The sequence below is a fragment of the Poecilia latipinna genome, unplaced genomic scaffold, assembly GCF_001443285.1.
Source record: "Poecilia latipinna isolate Pla-1442-1.1 unplaced genomic scaffold, P_latipinna-1.0 Scaffold133, whole genome shotgun sequence".
Lineage (NCBI taxonomy): Eukaryota > Metazoa > Chordata > Actinopteri > Cyprinodontiformes > Poeciliidae > Poecilia > Poecilia latipinna.
The window spans coordinates 183,507-199,868 of NW_015112749.1; the positions used below are offsets into that span (position 1 = coordinate 183,507).

General features: G+C 37.8%; 1 protein-coding gene across 7 annotated transcripts in view; it reads left to right on the forward strand.

Moving 5' to 3' along the window:
* The window catches only part of erc2 (ELKS/RAB6-interacting/CAST family member 2), a 43,358-nt gene that overhangs the window by 20,907 nt on the left and 6,089 nt on the right, over positions 1–16,362 (forward strand). For 3 of the 7 annotated variants that reach the window (XM_015028702.1, XM_015028703.1, XM_015028705.1), the window contains 9 exons: positions 385–540; positions 2,655–2,822; positions 4,920–5,087; positions 7,843–7,980; positions 8,963–9,103; positions 9,324–9,464; positions 10,907–10,942; positions 13,576–13,781; positions 15,278–15,400. In XM_015028702.1, the coding sequence (XP_014884188.1) occupies positions 385–540; positions 2,655–2,822; positions 4,920–5,087; positions 7,843–7,980; positions 8,963–9,103; positions 9,324–9,464; positions 10,907–10,942; positions 13,576–13,781; positions 15,278–15,400 (1,277 nt within the window). The remainder of the gene's footprint in view (positions 1–384; positions 541–2,654; positions 2,823–4,919; positions 5,088–7,842; positions 7,981–8,962; positions 9,104–9,323; positions 9,465–10,906; positions 10,943–13,575; positions 13,782–15,277; positions 15,401–16,362) is intronic. The other 4 variants (XM_015028708.1, XM_015028709.1, XM_015028706.1 and 1 more) reach the window with 2 other exon arrangements.

The window sequence follows — 16,362 nt, forward strand, 5'->3', positions numbered from 1 at the left end:
CTTTTTCCTTTTTATTTTTTGCACGTCTCTCTCTGTTCCTGAAGGATCAGTCTGTGCTGGATGTGCACTCAATATTTCCCAATGGTGATTAATCCTTTGAGCCGCTGCAAAGAGCTGGGTAGAAAGCTTTTGATTTCCCCGACAGATACTGCAGTTGTTCTGAGCCAAACCAGAGAGCTTCTTCCATCCACTCCTTATCTCTCTGCATCTCCCCTTTTTACCTCTCTTTTGTCTCTCTGTCGGTCCAAATCGTTGCGGTCGCTTTCAGTCTTTGCATTTATTCGTGGACTCCTGTCCGTAGTTCTGATTGTTTTTGCAGCACTCGGCTAGTGGGAATGCTGGTCTCGGTGTTGAGGTGTGTCTCTTTCGCGTGTTTGTGTGCAGGATACCAAAATTGCCTCTCTGGAGCGCAACATTCGAGATCTGGAGGATGAGATCCAGATGCTGAAGGCGAACAGCTTACTAAACACAGAGGATCGAGAGGAGGAAATCAAACAGATGGAGGTCTACAAGAATCACTCCAAGTTTATGAAGACTAAGGTAGAGGCCATGTGCATGCGGCTTCAGAAACAGGATTGCTCTCTGTGTTTTTTCAGCTGAGATGATGGTCCTTATTTGCTCACAAACTTTGCTTATCTATTGTTCTTTCCTTTTTATGATGGAAACTTTTGTACATGTCATTTTGTTCTTTTAATTTGCACAATTGAAATCAATAACCGACCACAACAAATTCATGAGGAAACAAACAAAAGGTGTGAAAACCCCCTAAAGAGCTGATTATGACTGTCACCTAACTTCGAAACACATGCATAAATTAGTACAGGGTCTCTTTAAAACTGCACACATCCCAGTCACAATGCAAGATTTCTATGACGTTTACAAAGAAATCCTTCATGTTTTCTAAACTTTTTCTAAAGATAAGACATGTTCATTCTGCATGATTTAATTGAGGAGGAAACATGTGAGAAACAGAAGAATTACAATGACAGCAAAAATGTGCACAGCCTTAAACTAACACTTTGTTGAAGTTTTGAGAAAATGTGTTATGATATGATGAAGAAAACCGAGACCTGCTCTGCAATGATTCCAAATATTTTTCACACAGAAAAAAAAAAAAAAATAAAAAGACATTTCACCAAAAGAAAATCACACCTGGAGTGAAAGAGGATGTTGACACCATCGTGATCTGAACTTTTTTTGTTTTTGTTCAAAAGTTTTGACACAACATTATAAGATGGTATGTACACTTTCGATTCCCACTCTATATTGTCAAATCTTGCAAGTATTTATATGTCAGTTGTGCAGCATAAGAAGCAGTTGCAGGAATCGGTGGTTGCTCCAAGTCAATTTATCTTCCTGCCAGTTCATGTCCTCGTTTCATTACCACACAGTTACAGTGACATTCCTTTCTACTTGCACTTCAGACCTCTGAACAGATAACATTGTGCTAATATAATGAAATCATCGAGCATGAACTTATTTTTTTTCTGGTGTTTTTCATCAGTTATGAAGCTAGCCATAAATTGCTCAAATCCATCCGTTAGTGCTTATCTTCCAGCAGTCTTTGGGTGAGAAATGGGGTTCACCCAGTTCATCAGAGGGGAACACAGAAACACACAGGACAAACAAATGTGCACACACTCACCCCTAAGGTAACTTAAAGAGACCGCTTAAACCACCAGTCATGTTTTTCCTTCGTTTTTTTCTTTTATTACTTTGCTTTATCTTTTAATTATTTTTGTTTTTATGTCATGGTTTATGTCCTGTCTTTGGACTGTAGGAAGTGGGTGGAGTACCCAAAGAGAGCCCATACATGCACAAGGACAACATGGAAACTTCTGGCAAAAAAACAATTTCTGATTTAAATTCTTGACCTTCTTGCTGCAAGGCCACCGTACAACCCAGAACTGCCCAAACCCTGTTATTCAATTGTATAGTATTCACTGAAAATTGTATTTTTCACTGTATTCTTTTAGCTATGTTGGTTATTAAGCATTTACAAAATTGCTGACTTTTATTACATATGACCCCTGATCAAACCAAAGTAACTCCAATCAACCTCCAGGTGGTGATTGCTATTTTTCAAGCCTTAAAACCACATTTACATAACAGGTAAAGCATAATAAATTCTATTAAAGACAACTTGTTAGTTAAACAGAAGGACCCATTTCGATGTTTTCTAAGCTATACAGGTATAAAACGATGAAGGGAGTTAAATGACCAGCTCTGTGCTGCCCACAGTGCTGGTTTAGAGGTTTCAGATTGTGTTTACACAGAGCTCTCCATATAAAACAGAACTAGTCACAGAGCAGCCACAGTTTTGTTGCTCTATTTTTAAACCTCTTTTCATCAATCATGAATAGGGACAATGTATAATGTATGACAAATGGTGGGGACTCAGCCCAAAATGCATTTTTAATGAGAGAAAACTGTGTTGATGAAGATGGTAGTCAAACTGCAATGTATAGCTCACTGCTCAACCAGAAGTTTTTTTGTTGTTGTTTTTTTTTTCTCAGACCTACACATATGTGGTCATTGGTTAAAAATGAACTAAAAAAAACAAACAAACAAAAAAAAAACGTCATATTGCTGATGTCTTGGATCAGTCGGGAAGCTAAAAGGTTTTTTTTTTTTTTTTATTGTGTGTTGAACAGATTGACCAACTGAAGCAGGAGCTGTCAAAGAAAGAGTCGGAGCTGCTGGCTCTGCAAACAAAGCTAGAGACCCTCAACAACCAGAACTCGGACTGCAAACAGCATATCGAAGTGCTCAAAGAGTCTCTCACTGCCAAAGAGCAACGTGCTGCCATCCTCCAAACAGAGGTAGGGTAAAAAAAATAAAGAAATAAAAAATCCCTCACTTGTTTGCCAGCTAAACAAAACACAAACATTCCCATTTCCTCCTTGGGAAATTTTAAAATGAAACATGAACATTGCATGCAGGTGACGGTCGTTGCACCTTGTACTGTGTCAGGACATGTTATACAAAAAAGAAAGCTAAATAATGGTGTCTGTATTAAGACTGCTGTCATGTCGTGAAGATGCATGTCAATGAGGAAAAGTCAAATAAGCAGTTTGAACAAATGGTGTTTTTCTGCTGAGGCTTTAGAACAACCTTTTTTTGCAAACAAGTAACTTGAGTCATCAGATAGAAAGCTGTTTACCCTAAATAGACTCAAGCATTTTACAAGCTCACAAAAAACATTGAAATTAGTTTATTTTCCTACTCCAAGTAAATCTTGCCTCCAGGCACTCTACAAGAAACGCAAATACAATTTATATGCACCAATATACAGAAATCAATCTATTATTTTCTTGATTTTATTTATTTATTTCAAACAGGTTTCTAAAAACAAGAGAACAAAAAAAAATCAATAAGATAAATGTGCATACCTAACCAAGAACAAAATAAATTGTTTACTACTACTTTTCTGTTTGAAAAGTAGTAAGAAGAAGACAACACTTATTTAATCCAACCCCATATGCAAGCATATATATTCCAATTTGATCGGTAAAAAGTTTATAATTTAAGGAAATTCAGCCCATTTTGCATTGAGCCATTGCCTTTGGAGTTATTCCCCAAAACTGAGCATGCATGTGGCAACAGTGGGAAGGAACAACCCCATTTTGACAGGAAGAAACCTTCAGATGAACGCTCAGATAACGACTGTCGGAGCGTCGATCTGCTGCGACCAACTGAGACTGAAGCTGAATCACAAATGAAATAATTTAAAGAGGCTGTTAAAAGAAAGATTTGGTAGCTTGAACCATAAATAGGTAACTATTTACTATCTGTAAATACCTTACATTTGTAAATATCTTACAAGTGAAAGGTATTTACATTTGTTTAAGTACCTCAAATTTGATATGGTCATATGTTTTGTAATTATGTTTCTAAATTCACAAACAAATAGCTGTAACTGATGCATTTTTCAGTTTAATACTAAAAAAAAATAAATAAATGAAAAGCAAATAATATGCAGTGAATATAATTAATATTAGTAATATTAATGTTAAACCAAGACCTGGACTCACTTTGTGCAGCGGATATGCTTCCACAAAGTGCCAACAGAACCACTGGGTTGATAAGAAAATTTAATTTAGTGCTCAAATATTATTTATGGGCTAAAATTAATGCTTTTTCACCTGCCCTGTCATTGCACTAAATGTGTGTGAGCAAAAATAACTAAATTCACACTCATTATACACCAGTCAGGCGAAACATTCCAACAGGTGAAGGGAGGAGCCCTTGTTATCTCTCCATCATGACATCTGTTAGCAGGTTGGGTATATTTCAGGAACAGTTTCTCCTCGTTGTCGATGCATGAAGAGGAAAAAACTGGTAACCATAAGGATTTAAGCAAATTGAACAAGAACCAAGCAGTGATTGGGTGGCAGCATCTCCAAACTGCAGCTCATATCTGCAGTGTTCGTGTCTTCCAGGTCCGCAGCGGTCAGCATCAGCCAACATTTGTCCAAGAAAGCAACAATGTGGCCAAGGTTCAATGATGCATGCGGAGAGAGAAGGCTGGTCTAATCCAACAAATAGAAACTCACTTTGCTGGAGACGTTATCGCTGATCCTGATAGAAAGGCGTCAGAAACATGCAGTGGATCACGGTTTGCTAGAAAGAGGTTGTTGGGAAATTATTTTTGAGACCAAGTGTTTAACTTGAGCGTCTTTCCTAACACCACAACCTCCACATTTGATTTAAAGAAATAACCCCGGAGTTGTTTTCTGCATTAACTGACTTCAAGGTGAAATATCTCTTCTAGAATCTCTTCTTTTAAGTACTGTGTCACTTAAAAGCTGGATGAATTGGAACGTTCTTCTAAAATATTAACGGCACTGAGAAGTACGTTTTGATAAAAACAGTACAGTAATCACTGTGACTTTTTCTAAGTGTGTGCCATTCTTCAGGTTGATGCTCTACGTCTGCGTCTGGAAGAAAAGGAGTCCTTCCTGAACAAGAAAACTAAGCAGCTGCAGGACCTGACGGAGGAGAAGGGAACTCTCGCTGGAGAGATCAGGGACATGAAGGACATGCTGGAGGTTAAAGAAAGGAAGATTAATGTCCTGCAGAAAAAGGTGAGAGGAGCAAAGAAAAGATATCGCCCTGTTTAAAAGTTGAAGTTGAGGAAAAATAGCTGAATCTGTTGTATTATTTTGCTATGGAAATCTCTGAAGCGTGTGGGTGTAACTTGTAGTATCACTCTAGGAGTCATCTGAAATCCAAACAAACAGCGATGCAGTGGGATGTTTTGTCAGATCACTGCTTCCTGGACTAAAGCAGTCACTTAATGAAAACACAAAGCAGATTGGTTACTCTCTCCAAGATGAGTGGGAGTTTTTCTGAGAGGTCCACAAAAAAGAAAAAAAAAAAAAAACCAAAAAAACAAGACATTTACTTCAACTGCTTACCTTTAAAATGTGACTATCTAATTACGACAAAGTGATCACTAATTGCCTTTTTTATTATCTAGATTTGTCTAAAATGTTAACTTGTTATACGTTCTGAGAGTTCACAAAGCCGGGCTTTTAGATACACTTTTCTCCCACTACCTGCCTCCTCCTTCTGCTTCTTTGCTGAACTGTTTTCGATAAACTGATCAGGACCGGTTTCTCCTAGGCAGTCTAATTATGGCTTTCTACCATAACAAGTGGAAACGTGTGAAGAAGAGACAGGAAATCATTTTTATTACCAGCAAAAAACCCTAACAAGATTGAGGCATTAAATCTTTAGGAACATCACACTGTCACTTTTAAGAAGGTATTTTTTAAGTTGTTAGATAATGAAGATGGTTTAAAAGTGTATAAAAAAATTGTTTAACTGATGAAAATAAAATAAAAAGAGAACTGACTGAAACGTATCAGATTTTGGAGTGACTGACGTTGAAAAAATGTCATATATTTACTGCTATTGCATACAGAGCTAATGTAATGCCATTGCTACATCTGACAATATATCCAGTAGTTATTGTTACATAATGTCAAACTTGTGGTGCTTTCCACTCCATCATTACCCTGGAACATTTTTTTTGCTAATGGCGGCATAAAAATGATTTTGTTCTGCTCTATAATTCATTTGATTTATGTTTGCTGAAATTTGCAAGGCAAGCAGAGAAAACCTTAGCAATAATACAATTTTAGGGCATTGTTTTACATTTGCAAATCCCTCTGTACACATTGGAACAGAAAATGAAGTAAAGCCAGTAGGGCAATTGTATGTTTTTTTTGTTTGTTTCTCTTTTTCTGGACCTATGTGAATTACCCCCAGCTTTTGCAAAACACTTCATTTCGAAATATTTTTCACTGTTTGTGTATCACCAACGATCTTTAAGAATCTTACACATTTCCCTGTAATTTTTCATTTAAATTATGGGGCTAGCTGTGTTATCACAACGAGCTGCATTGTGTTTGGCAGTGTTGTTTACACAGTATATCTGTCTTTGTTTGAGTTTTAAGAATCAAATTCGCATGCACCATTTGTTTCACCCTCCTTTGGCAAACGCAGCCACCGATGTGCCCGTCTGTTTGAGTTCCTCCTGTTACCTAGTTTACAGTTTCCTATCTTAGAGATTCAGATTAAAAATAAAAAAAAATATGTCAATTAAACTGAAATTTAATAAATCAAATAAAAAAATAGGAAATTTGATTTGACACCACAACATCCCAAATGTTTTAACTAGTATCTGAAAAAAAAAATGTTAAAAAAAACGTTGGTTTCCTGTGAAAACATGACAGAAAAACGTAGCGATTCTTTCGTTTTCAGTAGATTAGATTACAGAAACAATATCTTGGCTGGTCTGACAGCTGCAGCTCATCCAAAATGCTGCAGCCAGGGTTTTGTCTGCCACAAGCAAAATCCCTCATATTAGACAAGTTTTTAAATCTGGCTTCCTGTTTTCAAAGGTCATGGCCAAAGACTCTGACTAATGAACTGTTTGCTGGTTCACTGATTATTGATTGAATTGTTATATTGGCAAATACATTTGGATTTAAATTAGCCTATTAAACCTGCATTTTAAAATGCTTTTCAGTGCTGGCATACCGCGCTCTGTTTGAAGAAAAAAACTTTTTTTTTTCTTTTTGTTTTGTTTTGTTTTGTTGTCCTGCAAAGAACTCTGGATAACCTCACTTATGAATGGAGCTACATTATATGAATAAACTTGCCTTGTCTATATTAGCAAGACAATGAAAGCTTTTTGTTTATTCAAACTGGTTTGTCTCCTCACATCCTGGATGTGGCCAGGATTGTTTAACATAACCTGACATAACATAGTGATAACTTTGTTGGCACAAGAGAAAAAGGATAAACAACTCTGTCCCTGCTTTTTGGAAAGACGTTGCAGTAACACATTCACAGACTCTCTCTTTTCCAACATCATTTACTGGAAAATATCTTTTCTTTGCATATCAAGAGGCAGTATGAGAATGGAGGCCCAACTGAAACTGACACTGAAGGGAAGAAAAAAGGAACTAGAAAGTTTTTATAACCTGGAAATAAACTAACCAGCCCTCTAGATATGAAAGCAAAGGCCAAAATTAAAACCCACTGACCACAACAGTTTTATTCCCAGCTGAATTTGACATAATTTCACAAACCTTTAGGGTTATAAAAGGCATTATAAGAAGCATTAATCCAATGCATACTTGTTAGTACTGTTTTATTAATGTGCCTTTTTGGAGCATGCTTATATATACCCTTAAACCAAAAAAAACTGTATTGTAAAAGCCCAGGCTTCTTTTTATTGCTTTTCTTTTACTACATATGGCTACTTCAACCTTAAATAATGCTTTGTGCAACTGTGCTATTATGCTTTGTTCTCTTTGAATGAAACAGATTGAAAACCTGCAGGAGCAGCTGAGAGACAAAGACAAGCAGCTGGGAAACCTCAAGGACAGGATCAAGTCTCTGCAGACCGACTCCAGTAACACAGACACTGCCCTGGCCACCCTGGAGGAGGCGCTCTCAGAGAAGGTGCAACGTCGAGATCTGATTTGTTGGTTTTTTTTTTTTTTTTTTTTTTTTTTTACGTCTCTTTGTGTTACAGTCTTGCACATCAGTATGAACATCAGTACGATCGCACAATGTAAACACAGAAATTATAGCAAGAAATGCAAATATTGGGAAACATGAAACTTATGAATGAAACGTTCTGGTTTGAGGTTACATTCAGGAGCTGCAGCTCTGGGAAAAATGAAGAGCCCACTGCACTGAACCCCACTGAAAACCTTGATTTCTGAACTCTTCCTAAAACCTTATTGTTATTTCTGAATGAATATTAACTGGTTTTCTTTGCATTATTTGAGTTCTGAAAGCGCTGCATTTTTTTATTTATTTATTTTTTTCCATTATTTTGACCATTTCTCATTTTCTGTAAATAAATGCTAAATTTTAGCTTGGAATTTCAGAGACATGTTGTCAGTAGTTCACAGAATAAAAGAACAATGTTCATTTTAACTCAAACATATACATATAAAAAGTAAAATCAGAGAAACTTCAGAGTTGTACAGTGAATTACTGATGAATCAAGTGTCTTAAATTTGTGAACTCTTCCAACTGTGTTGGATAATTATTCCAAATTTTCCTTGCACAAAAGAACTTTGATGGTGAAGCTTCAGGCCTTCATTGAACACATTTTAATTTTCTTTGTCGTTCCAAAGTAAAAAAAAAAAACACCTGGGAACATGTCAAAGGTGTTAGATTGCTTTTAAAGACACAATCATTTTGCAATGACATATTTATCATCAAGATACGACGGACTGTTAAGTCATTTAATTTAAAACAAAGATGTAATTATCTTGTGGTCTTTTCAGAGCAATTTCAAAACATAATTTTGATTTTTTTTTTTTATATCGTTGCAACATCGACTGCAAACTTTAGTGGTTGGAAAGCTGCACTTACTGATTTAGAATCACATTAACTGGTGTGCATTTATGTTTTTGTTTCATTTTGTTAGGAGAGAATTATTGAGCGATTAAAGGACCAAAGAGAGAGAGAAGACAGAGAACGTCTGGAAGAAGTGGATTCCTATAAGAAGGAGAACAAAGAGCTGAAGGAGAAGGTCAACAACCTGCAGATAGAGTTAACAGAGAAGGAGGTAGGTGTGAGATGGTCTGTGCGAGGGCGTCGGGGTGAATCCGCATGCCTCTCTCTGTGTTTCTCTGCACAACATCCAGCTCTCCTCTGCAGTGCATCCGCTAAGTGTCTCTCTCACCAGCTGTCTCCTCTGATTCTGTGGCCTTTTCACACCTGCTGACAAGGCAAGGCTGCTGGATTTAAACGTGCTTTCGACGTCTGTGTTGATTGTCTACCTGCAGTCTAGTCTCATCGATCTCAAAGAGCACGCATCATCCCTGGCATCCTCTGGCCTCAAGAAGGACTCAAAGCTCAAGTCCCTGGAAATCGCCATTGAGCAGAAAAAAGAGGAGTGTAGTAAGTTGGAGACGCAGTTGCAAAAGGTAGGTGTTTGTCCTTGTCTTGGTGAAAGCTCACTCATCAACATGTTTTACAGGTGATCATTTTGATCTGATTAATGAAGCCAGTAAGTACCTGTTCATGTGTCATATGTTTCCTGAGGTGCAACATATACTTCATTTTTGGAAGAAATATATTATGCACTAATTGAAGCTCCACCATCCTCTGGCACATCCTATTTTGAAGACTTGTAAAGAAAGGATTTGCGTGTTTGGTGGCTCAGTTGGCAGCGAGGACGCACCGTGTGCAGAAGCTGGAGTCTTCAGTTCCTGGTCTCTGAATATTTGCCACATGTCTTTCCTTTCAAACTGGTCAGTGAAGTCCTCTAGCGCCAGAACACGGAAGGATTAAACATAATCAAATAGATATATACCGTTAGCTAAATAAAATGAACATTTCAAAAAATGCACTCCTTAATTTTGTCACAAACTTCAATGTGTTTTATTCTACTTTGTGTGATAGATCACCTCAAAGTAGTGTATAATAGTGAAGCTAAGTAACAACACATGATTTTTAGAAATAAAATCTAAATGTAGATAGGATTGGTGGACAGGATCAGTTCCACATGTCGGTATTGACTGATCGCTGATCTCCCAAAGTTAAGGGAAATGAAGCTGATTTGTTGGTGCTGATTTGTTTGAACACTTAATAAAAAAACTGTTCAGTATCCTCACCTAAACAGACAAACCAGGCAAGAAGAAAACCATTGTTATAAGATAGTATCAAGAAGTTTCGTTTACATCTTATAGGAAAACTAACATTGCACATTATGACGAATACGTCATCCCTACTGTGCCACATGGGCTGGTGATGATGCTTTTTTTTTTTTTTTTGCAGCTGACCTGAATTTTTTGTAAAATGAATGTAATTAGAGAAAGTGTGAAAAAAGTTATTTTTTTTCTATTTTTGGAGAAATGAACAAACTTGAAATAAACCAGGAAAATGTACTTTGATTTTGTTGTTTTACAAGCTGTTGAACATTATAAAACTCTGTCGTTTGATTTGCTCATTCTGTTTTGGGAGTAGGAAGAGGTCACTGAAAGCTTTTCTGAACAAGAGTCTTGATCCGGCGTTACATAAATCACAGTTTTTTTTAGGATCCTGGCTGCCGTCACTTTCTCTCCTCTGCTGCAAGCTGCTGTATTTGTCACAATGCTTCGCAGAACAAGGAGTCCCTCCATCTTCTTTGTCTCCATGACCCACAGACCGTCTGTCCGTCTGTCGTCATCAGTGTTTTACTGCTGTTAACCTTTAACGACACGTTCAGTGCTGAAACTGTGTTACTCTGCCATCAAACGTGTATTATGTCTGATCCTGCTGTTATCTCCTCTGGCTCAAACTAAGCCCTAACACCTAACTCTCCCTGAACCCTCCCACCCCTCCTTTCTAATGTCCCTTCCTCGACCCCCCTCTGTTGGCAATGTAGCAAGCTGAGCAGCTATTCAGTCACATGAACAATCCTGTAAGTCCCTCTCTTGAGGCCTGCGAGGCGCACATTGAAAGCATGAGGACACTGAGAAGTTCTTTGAAATATGCTAGATGGTGATCATGGCGAGTCCCAGCACAGGCACTGCTTTCCCCCATCGACATGCATGTTGCCCATTGCACTGTGCGGGTATTACGAGCTTCAGACTGAACAGAGAGTCCTGTGCAATGTCCTCTTACAGTGATTAATGTCTGTGTGTGTGTGCGTGTGTGTGCGTGTGTGTGTTTGTATGTGTGAAAATGGTGTTACACAGTCAAAGTTGTTATTTTTTCAAATTTTGTTCTGTTGTATTTATTGTCAGCTGAAATTAGCACAATTCCCACATTACTCAATAACATTTCTAAGGATTTATTCCTTTAGTTTTTATTAAAACTCAGGCATTGTTTTAGGTAACGCTAATATTCTAAGATTTCATTATTCCAGTAACATTGGCCTTCAGCAGAATTATATTTGTACTTATAAAGTTTTCAAGTCAAAACGGATGCTTAAATTATCCAGACAAGCATTAAAATGTGCAACTTTAAGTCAGAGGGGATAAAAACACGTTTAATCCTTTGTGTTACATATATGCAAAACAATGAAAAAAACAGGTTCATTATTCTAAAGTTTTTAAGAGGGATTTATAAAAGCTATGATTTATGAATTCTTTCTCCGACTGTCTGCCTTCCTGCAGCTTTAAGTGTCACACGCTGCATCAGGAAATTATCCACACCATTGAACTTTTACATTTTTGTCACATTGCAACCACAACAACAAAATATTTTGTTGTGACTTTATGTGACTGACCAACATAAACTAGAAAATAATTGCAAAGTGGAGGCAAATTGATACATTTTAGTTTTTATGTACAACACCATCATCCTGCGATAACCCATAAACAAAAATGTAGTGCAAGCTACATGCCTTCAGAGTTCACCTACATTAAATAGAGCCCATGTAAATTAATCTCAGTGTTAAGCCAGCTGTACTGCGATGGCATCAGCTCTGGAGGCGCTGCAGAGATTTACAGCTCAGGTGGGAAGAATGTGTTTATGTAAGAGTGGCAGAAATGACCTTGTTCAAAAGTAATTCTTAATAAGTTTGCAACCTGCCACAAGCTACATAGGAGGCGCAGCAAACTTTTTAAAAATGTTTTAGCACATTTTTAGTTGGTCTTTAGTGATGCTGTGCCTAGAAAATAGGTTCAGCAACAACAAATGTGAGACCTGTGGCTGTAATTTCCCTGGTTGTGAACGTTTTTGAAAAATTGATCACAATTAATCTGAGCATTCAAAGACAAATCAGATCCTTTACAGTGTGCATAAAGATAGCAAAGTTTACGATGCAGTTTTAACATTGACAATGCTTGTGTAAACACACCTATCACCTCAGCTTTCTCTTGCTACGTTCAGATTTTCCGTCTGCTTCTAATCCACCTGCACATCAACTCTTTACTAATGTTAAACTTTGTAAAGGTGTTTTGGATGGATTTTTAAAACTTCTGGTTGATAGGTCCCACATAAGACTTTAACTTTCTGGAAAACTACAACATCCCAAACGTTGCAGCATGGTAGTGGCAGCATCATGCTGCGGGGTTTATCTTTCGAAGGGACTAGGAAGCTGAGGAAAGTAGAAGATGGGTGGAGGTAATACAGACCAATCCTGGAGGAACAACTTGTTAAAACGCCTCAAACAACACAAAGCATAATTCTCCACTACTTTGTGTTGGTTTATTACATAAAATCACACAAAAATGAAATAAACTTTGTCATTATAATGAAACAAAATGGGGTTAAACATTAACAGTAAATACTTTTGCATAATCTCTATTTACTTAAAGATTCTGACAGATGAGCAATGACATAATTATGTTTTTTTTTTTTATCCCCACATCCTAAAAACATTAACAATAAATTGCTCCAACTTCTTTTTCTGCACACAGTCAGTTTACAGATGCAAACACTGTTTCAGCTCTGTTGGGTTTGCATGATACGTTGCATGTCGTTATTGTTGCAGCGCTTCTCGTTTCTCTCGGTGTGGTGCTGGTAGCGTTTGTTCGAGCCGTGGGTGGAGATCGCTGCTGTGTTTTGGCGGATGGCTCTGTAAAACTTTGCTCCATACGTGGGTCTGTTTGCTTCCCCAAGGGTGATGTGTACCTTTGCAGTAAATTTAATTGAAAATTCAATCAAAGTGGTGATGAGATTTGTCAAACGTGACCAAAATTGAGTCTCGGTTTTGGTTATTTGTGATCATCTTGTTTTTTATCTGAATATTTAATAAATTTTTTCAGTTTTTTTTTTTTTTTTTTTTTTTTCTGTACACGTAGGACAAACATGTACACTGTAATGCACTCTGCATACTAACCAAGTGACAGATGACTGTGAGACTCAGAGAGACATTTAAATTGAGCTAAATAATAGCTCTGTTAAAGCTAATGAGCCAGCACCAGTAATGATGGGCTGGTTCACAATGTTTACTCTACTCTTCACTATATTGCATTCACAGAGACAGAGAGACAGAGACAGATCTACCACAAGACTTTAGAGCACAGTAAAAACATTGTGAGCTGCTCTCTTTGGCTCGTCAATGTGAACTGACTCTGTGCATCTTTCCTTGGTACACGGACGTAGAAAGCTCACGAGGTGGAGCAGCAGCACTCGGGCCCCCGAGGAAACCCGGAGTACGTGGATCGAGTAAAGCTTCTGGAAAAGGAAGTGAGCTATTATAAAGACGAGGCAAGCAAGGCTCAGTCGGAAGTGGAGAGGCTTCTGGACATCCTGAGAGAGGTGGAGACGGAGAAGAATGACAAGGACAAGAAGATTGCTGAGCTGGAAAGGTGAGTGAAACTTATGCTGGAAACTTATTCAGGATTTAGTAAAAAAAAATATATATATATATAAATATTCTTTTCTGTACCTCTAAATAAATGCCTTATACTAAGAAAAGCAAGATGTCATCAAAAATGGTTTTAGTTTTATATCAGCTTACGTAAAGAAAACAAAGTCTTTGGTTTCTTTTCCAGTTTCTGTTTTTCTGCTTGTGTTTTAATATCTTCGTCGCTGTTGGTTACCCGTTCTTTCTCAATGCTCTTGTTTGTTATTCTAATTCGGTTGAGTTATGGTTACATTATGGTTACAGCTCTCAATGCAACACATTGGTTTCCGTGACACAGACGAGTTTGTTTCTGTTGATGCTGGATGAGGTTTCGACATCAAGTTATAAACTACTTGTTTCCACTTGTCTATTTGCTCAAGCATAGCTGTTTTGTCTTGGATGGAGTCTGTGTGGAGTGAGTTTGTTTGAAGGTCTGATAAAGCCTATGGACTCTTGCCTGAATGTCTGAATGTCCTCCAGATAAGCAGTGACTGATGTTTCACCTGCCAGGAATTTTAATGCTTTGTCTTAAATTTGAGATGCACCACATTTGGGACCGATTTTAATTTCGTAAAGTTCTGACGTAACGATTTTAACCTAAATTTCACATTCACAGTCGCTGTGTTAAACATTACTATCTATAGGGTTAGTGTCTCTGTTCATTTCCATAAATAGAGCCATACTTTAACCTTAAATCCTCCTGGAAACAGTTCACCTGGACATTTTCCTCATTAACAACTTCCACACCAAAGAGAGATGATACCATGACCTGCCTGCATTTATTGGTCCAGAAATAAACAGGTTTTTTAGGCTTTGACTGACGAGTCACCAGACAGCATTAAGTGTCAATCAATGGGTTGATTTTCCTCACAAGCTGATTTGTTTGTTTCTCTCTCAAAGCCATTCTTTGGAAAAACTGGACATTTTCCCCCTGCATGATGTTGGAACAGAGTAATTGATTTCTGTAAATGTGCTTCTTTCATTCTTGTATTCATGTGACATTTAATCCAGAAACTCGACTCTGAAATTGTTGTTTAGTTTTGGTTCAGCTGACGAAGTGGATCGCTAAACTGACCTAAGCCTTGGTTGAATTGTCTGAGGCCAACACAGATCTGCTGCGACTTCTTCTTCTTCTCTCCTGTCACATACTCTCCATGTAACACAGATACAAGCTAGATGTCAGTGAAAAGTGCCCACTCAGTTGAGTTCCTTGCTAAGTCTTTCACCAAATGTGATTAATTGAGTTTTCTTGTCCTTTTTTTGCCATCCTTACCCACTTTTTTCATCCTGTATCCCTTCTGTCTTTTGTCCCCTTCTCTAACCCCGACCATTGGTCAACCTTGACCTCTGTTCATTCCCTCCTTATTCTTTCTCAAATTGGATTCTGAATCTTCAATCTGTCCTTCATCTTCTTTGAAACGCTCTTGTGCCCTTCCTTTTGCACTAAATTTTAAAAAGCCCCCCATCCACTGCCCCTCGCCATACCCCTCGTTCTGGAGGCAGAGCCCCCCCTGACCCACTCCCTTCTGTGTCTGCCGCCCCTCAGCAGATAGGGGGCATGGTCTGGGATTTCCTGGGAAAGTGAGTGCTCTGCCCTGGCACATCAGCCCCGCTCGGCTTCCTGATTTAAAATCTCGGACCGCAACTGCTGTGACTGCGTCTGGTTTCACCCGTGTGCCTGGTTCTGCCTGCTCTCTGTAGGATGCACAGATCTTTGCATCGCAGTGGCAGCTTTTGTTTGTTGTCTGTGTTTTCATTACTTACTTCGACACACGATGCAAAGACTCCTGCAGTTTTTGTTTTTCTTTCTCAGTAACTGTCTGCACCTGCTCCATGAATGCATTTCTTTCAGCTTGGTCATTAGTTGGAGAGCATGTGTGTGTGTTTGACATGTGCATGACATATAAACTGTTGCATGTTAGTTTTCTAACAAGTTAATGACTAAACGTGCAATTATCTGTGCAAAGGTTTTAAACCGTTTCTTATTAATTCATATTTTCCTCTCAAGGACCAGAATTTCTTGTATTTTTTTATTTTATTTTATTTTTTAGTTTTTGTAAGTTGTTCATGCTTTTCATGGATTCTGGCTACTTTTTTGATCAGTTTCAGTTCTGTTTCCCAAACTATGAAATGAGAACAAATGAAAGCATTGTGACTGGCTGCTTCTAACAAAGTGCATAAGGATCCAGTTTGGGTCTTTACATAGTTGTCTGCCCTATTTGGACACAATATTAGTTCTTGCCTTGAGCTTTAAGACCCTTTTTAAGCCTGAATACAACAATATGAATGAGGAAGAATTAAAGGGCTCTTTAATTTAATGAGAGGAGAAACAAACACACCTTCACTAAAAATGTTATCTGTTATCGGACAGAAAATTATAGACCTTCAGAAAGCCTGAAGAACTGTTGAACAAAATGTTATCAAATACAGAAAGTCTGTCTCCTTGTGAAACAGATAAAAAGATGGATGACTGAAAACCTTTGCACAGGATTGTGCATTTTAAATATTGCACATGTGGTGTTCATTTTCTACTTTATATTTCT